Genomic DNA, 6547 nt, shown 5'->3' with positions numbered 1-6547 from the left:
AGCAAATTCATATCAGTTTTTCATGGTGTGCACTAGTTATTTGCCAATATGAATTGAGCCTTCTTTAATTAGTGGTAAAATTTGACAAACCGATAACGCGAGTTCCCATCAAGACCTATCTCTGTTTTTGTGACACTTATGTTTCCTTGTTTGCATTTCTTGAGAGGACGTAGTGCCAACCACAGCCAAGATATCAACGTGCACCTGCGTTTGAATTGTCACAGAAAGAGAATAAATCTCAGGCGATTTTCCATCTACACCAGAAAACTACAAAGAGGCGACGCTGCTCAAACGAAGAATTGGTCTGTAGGGCGCTTTCAGTTCTCTTTTTCGTTTTCAGTCTGAATAATACCCTGGTAAGAATCACTCGACGCTTATACCCTGCAAGTCCGAGAACTGATTTCAATTGTGGAGACATTTTACGACCAAACTCAAGTACAGGTCTGAAGTGATCCTACGTTTATCAAGAGCAAGTCTCCTTCACTGTTGTCAAAGTTTCGGAAACCGATTGTTAGACTGCTGATTAAAGTCACATTGGAGAAACTAGGTCAAAGCCTGATTAAACAACCGACCGCTTTTGTTCACCTTTTCCTTCAGACTCATTTCAGGAAAAACTAGTAGCATGACCTTGGCGAGCGAGAAGCAAAGTGCAGCAACAGAAATGCCCGATCACGGGGAAGCTGTAACAATCGCTGAAACGGGCGTCTGTCTTCTCATGAACATAGTGTCGCTCACTGGAAATCTTTTGGTGTGCTTGGCTGTGTATAAAAACCCCAGACTGCGAACGACAACAAATTTGTACATTATCAGTTTGGCGGTGTCTGATTTACTTTCCGCCACGTTTGTAATGCCGTTCACCGCGGGTGTCCTTATCACACGAAAATGGCCGTTTGGTAAATTCTACTGCGACATCCACGCATTTTTGGTCAACTTCGGGCTTTTCGTTTCCACGTCAGTGATGGGACTCACAGCTTTCAACAGATACGTGAGGATTAATCAAACTAATATCTACGATTCCATTTTCTCGCAGCGAAAATCTCGTGCCATTCTCGCCTCGCTGTGTATCTTCATCGCGTTGTACATCGTTGTGCCGCATTTCGCTGGATTTCAGGATTTCGCCTTCGTTGCAGAGTATGCAGCCTGCCACATAATCCACAACAGTCACGCAGGAATGATTGTTCATTACAGCATAGTGGTTTCATTCTTTTTAATTTTTCCTTTCAGCGTGGCAATTTTCTGCTACGTGAAGGTCTTTAGAGCGATTAAACAGCACAATCTTGAAGTGGTCCCCGGTCTGCAGTCGAGTATTCGCAATGCGAGAATCACGACCCAAGAGATTAAAATTTCAAAATCGCTCTTTGTGGTTGTCCTTGGATTCGGGATGTGCTGGATTCCGGCTTGGATTCTGGCCATTATTATGCGGTTTCGTTTAATACCTTCTCTACCAAGAGAGTTTTATTTAGCTCACACAGCTTTAGTGTTCCTAAGCAGCTCTACGAATGTATTCATTTACGCGGGAATGAATAGTTCGTTCAAAGCAGAATTCCGCCGATTGCTTTCATGCCCTACCTGCATAAATTTCGGCATTAAGGTTTCTCCAAATTTAACAATTGGAGGACCATTCGAGTTAAGAACTCGTAACATCAAGAAATGAACTTGGAATGAGTAAACAATGTGTGTTTTCAGTGACAAAAACTGCATGTACTCAAGATAGCGATCTAGTTTGAAACCATATACAGTAATAAAGGGCGCGTGAGTCTTTTATTAAACTGTGGAGCTTTAATTTAAGAAAACCTTAAATACACTATCTCGACTTTATATTTTACTGTACCATCTTTCTTAATTAAGTTGATACGCCAGTTAAATAGTAATTTCAGAGCCGGAAAATAACCTTACAGTAATTGCAAAAGTCGGTAAAGATGGTTTTTGATTAGACCACAATCGCTCCAAATAAGAAAAAAAAGTCACCGTGTATAATTGCAAAAAGAAATTACAAAGATCTCTAAAAAATTCTTTCAAAAACATGAGATACATTGTTTCCAGGAAATAAATATATATAGATATATACGTGTTTTATTACTGTTAATAAATTTTACCAGCTTTAGTGTGTTAGCATCAAAGGCACAGAGAAGTAAATTTTATTTAAAATGACGCGAACTTTGTCCATAGCTTTACTCGCTTTTTGATTGGCTACTTAAAAAGGTCCATAAAATTTCATTGGTTAAAAAATCGACAGTATGACAGCTGAAAGTTGAACTTGAAAGCTTGCATAAATTAAAATTTTATCCGTCTGTACTCTTATTGATGATAAAAATGAGCCAATCAGCGCGTGAGAAATTAGACAGTTATTGTAAAAAATTAGTATTTCCAAGTGCAATAAATAAAATCAACTATTTTCCGCAATATGATACCTGTACAAGCTGTTCACAGAAACGCTTGTCTTGTGCCCAAAGGGACAAAGGATTACTTTAACTCAATAAAACTTTGTATTTGCTAGAGGTTGGTCACTCTTTTATGATATGTGATATTAATTATATAGAGGATATTACATGGCCGCGCGAGGATACTAATTTTATCTTCTCTCGCTGAAAATATCTCTGACTCGTTCGCTTCGCTCACTCGTGAGAAATACTTTCAGCACGAGAAGATAAAATTGGTATCCCCAAGCGGCCATGTTATGTTCTGTTTATTTTATAGATACTGAAGAAATTTCCACATAAAACACAACTTTTTTTATTCATTTTGGAAACAGCAAAATAGTGCGATTAAAGTGGTCACCTCAGTCGCAAAATGCCTGTCACAAAAATGTTATGAAATTTCGATATAAAGTTATAAAGGAGAAATAAAGACAATAATACTTATGTTTTCTGCCTCAAAAAGTCAAAGTTCTAATGAAGAAGAGAAAAATTCTGGATTCTTGGCTACCGCCAGTTTCAATAAATAAATGAGTCGCCATTTCTTGCGCTTCGGGTCAACTTCTGGACTCTTTACTCCTTTTTTTGCGGGGGCTAAGTTAATGTTAAAGACGCCTCCAGTTATGTAATTTTTTGTGAAACATTGTTTGGAGCCTATTCTCATTGAAGGAATTCATATCCAAGGTAAATGAAGTGGTAGACGTTGAAGCGATTCGATACTCAACCAGGGGTTGCGCTGTCAAGTTGTTTTCGGTCTGTGCGACGTTGGTAGCGGCTTTGGTTGTCGAGGAAAGAATACGTGAAATATCTTCCAATTGCTTTTCTCGTAGAGAACTGTAATTGTTAATTGACTGTGAGTTTTTATGCCCCGTTATTTGAATTATCTGGCCGGGAGGAACTCCACTCTCCTGCATTTTTTGAGCTAAAGTTTTTCTACCCTTGTGGTTTGTTTTGTCTGAAATTCCCGCCGCGTTTCTGTTTTAAAGTAATTTACAGACAAATAGAAACTTGAATCCGGTTCTAGCATGGATGGTGGTCGTTTTTCTTTGTACATCTTGGAAACGTGCACCGGATCACGGTCGACAGAAATGGCATCGTTGTTGGCATACATTCGCGGCTTGATTGGCCGTTGATTCCGTGGATCCTCTCCCGGTCGAGTCTTTGTTTGGCGTTCAAAGTACTCAAGATATTCTTTCCCATCACCGTCAGTTTTTAAAACGATGTCCCCCCAGCGGAGTTCTTTTTGTTCCTTACATCCGCGAACGCCAAAATGAATCATGTTGTTTAGCCACACAGTATTTAACAGAGCCTGCGGTGAACTTATTCCAAGCAACCTTTTGTCAAATAGAATCTCAATTTCGTCGTCCGTAAGAGCCGTTGTGGCTTTTGGTCTGTTTCCGAGTCCATGTCGCTTGAGTTGTTTTTGTTTCGCTTTCAACGCGTCTCTTGTTTTTTTGAAATCACTGTCTTTGAAGATAGTTTTGCCGCAACTGGAGCGACTCAAATGGTATTCAACACTAGCCAAAATTTCGCGAAGAGATGACGGTTCATAATCTTTTCCAGTCTTGGTCCTTGCAGTTAACAAAACTGGCTCGATAAATTTAAAAGAAATACCAGTGTGTTACAGTGCGGCTACAATAACCGGGGTCACAGTGCAGGACACGAAACAATGAATAGGAAAGCGCGCGAGTGACATCATAACTCAGACAAACTCAGACAAACAAAATGGAATGGTGAAAGATTTGAAGCTTTTTTCAAGTGCGTAACCAAGTGTTCCTAAAAACAATTTTTAAAGTAAAAATGTGGCGTTCATTTACCTCCTATTTTTGTCAGAACATGCTTATGTTTTCTGACTCTCGCGGGGTTTCAATAATTTGCATTCTATTTTTAGACTTCGCGCGCTTCGTTATTCAAACTAAAGTCGTTTGAGCCAATCAGTATTTAGAACCAAAACAAACAGCGATAACCAAGTTTGAAAAGAAAGAAAACACAGAGTTCCACTTTTAATTTTGGGAGTATTTAGAGTTGGCATAAAGAAGCATTTGAAAGACAACTAAAAGGTATTGTTTAAATGGAAACGCGGGGTCGTCGTGATGGCCTTCACGGAAACCGTGGCGTGTTTCGCCTATTTGCATCGGTAATTTGCTTGAAAAGATCGCCGGAACGTAGACCAAGTAGGTTTGAATTCTATCCTGAGCAGCAATCAGAGCCCTACGAAACCTAACATTAGAATTTCATAATCCCACTGCGTTAAAAAACGATCAACTTTTCTGGCACCACGCCCGTTATTCACCAGATTAGCCCTTTGGCGGCTTTGACAGGCTTTCATGTGTTCGCACTCAAATTTAACAAGCATTCTGAGAACTTTTCGTAAGGGCTTGCATGTATTCGCACAACATTCGAGGACTGTTATAGTGCCTTTTCTGGTTTGTCGTTTCACATTATGCATCGGATTTTTCACACCTTGGTGACTTTGACATGCTTTCATGTATTAGTCAGCGCCGCAACTGAAAACTGAACCGAAACTGAACCAGCATTCTGAGAGCTTTAATCTTACGGGATTTTCATATTCGCACAATATTCCTTAAGTTTTCAGTCAATCAATCAATCCCTAGCATTTTACCGAACGCCCCCAAACATGCCGCGCTCCCTTGGGGCATCATCAGTCACATGAGAACCAATGATCATTATTTTCTGGTATATCGTTTTTGACAAGCGCCCAGTATGCTTTATATGGTCCACTAAAAGCAAATAGCTGAGTGCGCGTGAATATGATATGGCTTCGGACAGTTGCCGCGTCTGTCATTGTTAGCTTTTTTTAAAAAAAAAAAAAAAGGAAAAAAAAAGAAAAAAGAAAAAAGAAAAAAAACGAAGTCTGGAAAATGGATATACTCAAGCTCGATCAAAATAATGCAAGAAACGGAGGTGTCTGTACAAATAGCTTTCTCGAAGTAAAGTTACGGCAGACTCTGGGGCAAAACGGAACGCAGATATGATATTTGTGATATCGTGATAAGAAGCAACGTACTGTTCTTGACTGTGCTACTGAATCAACCAGTCGGGCGGCACAATAGATGTGCACAATACATGTATGTTCATGAAATATGTCAAGTTTTTTCCCCGAAAGCTAATACTTAGAGACTTTAAAACATATCTTGCATTATAGTTCGCCACTAAAATTTATCCGATTCTTATTGGTTGGAATTGATCACGTAACGCGATAGTGTTCATCCGCGGAGAGACACTGAGCGCTTTCCATTTACCAAAAAATTCCGGAAATTCCGGTTGGGATGTAAATGGAACACGACTTTCTGATTCGTTCCACTGGAAATTTTCTGGAATAAACGGAATTCCTGAAAAGGTAGTCCCGTTTTCCCGGTGGAAACTTTCCAATGGAAAATTTGTGTTCCATTTACAGATTTCTCGTCTTTATCGCCAGTTCCATGCCTAATAACAATAACGATAACGATAACGATAACGATAACGATAACGATAACGATAACGATAACGATAACGATAACGATAACGATAACGATAACGATAACGATAACGATAACGATAACGATAACGATAACGATAACGATAACGATAACGATAACGATAACGATAACAATAACAGTGATCTTTTCAAAAGAATCACAAGTGACACTGGCCATGTATTATATGACTTGCTCCCGCCCAAACGTAACAGAGCTCTTAGAGAAAGGGGCCATGACTTCATACTCCCTAAAGTAAAAACGGAACGATTCAAACGGGCTTTTGTAAATAGATGTCTTTTTAAATTTATTTTAAATTGTAAATTGTAATACATATGATAGGTTTTTTCTAGTTTAGCTTAGTTTGTTATTGATTGTAAAGCCACACGTATGTTGTGACAGATTTCTTAATAAAGACTTCTAACTAACTAACTAACTAACAATAACAATAACAATAACACAGCATAAAGTGCCCCTCATAAACACATGTGAAGCAAACAAAGGTCGAGACATCGATGTGTTTGCCGTTTTGCAAAAGATCTTTCAACGTTTTCGAACGCTTCCTCGCTCGGACTCGACCATATGTATTTGATCTTGTCGTGTACCGAATGCGGATTATGCATGAATGTCAAATTTCAAATTGCTCTATTTCTCCCC

At 39.1% G+C, this 6547-nt stretch overlaps 1 protein-coding gene across 1 annotated transcript; it reads left to right on the top strand.

Moving 5' to 3' along the window:
- On the top strand, positions 1-2508 carry LOC145494786 (melatonin receptor type 1A-like). Its single transcript, XM_081474359.1, has one exon. The coding sequence runs from the start codon at positions 623-625 to the stop codon at positions 1652-1654; it is 1032 nt and encodes a 343-aa protein (XP_081330485.1). The 5' UTR covers positions 1-622; the 3' UTR covers positions 1655-2508.
- The last annotated feature ends 4039 nt before the right edge of the window (positions 2509-6547 follow it).

This window comes from Orbicella franksi, chromosome 8 (genome assembly GCF_964199315.1).
Source record: "Orbicella franksi chromosome 8, jaOrbFran1.1, whole genome shotgun sequence".
NCBI classification, from domain to species: Eukaryota; Metazoa; Cnidaria; class Anthozoa; order Scleractinia; family Merulinidae; genus Orbicella; species Orbicella franksi.
Note: the sequence above shows the minus strand (reverse complement) of the source record. Positions and strands in the feature narration are given on the sequence as shown.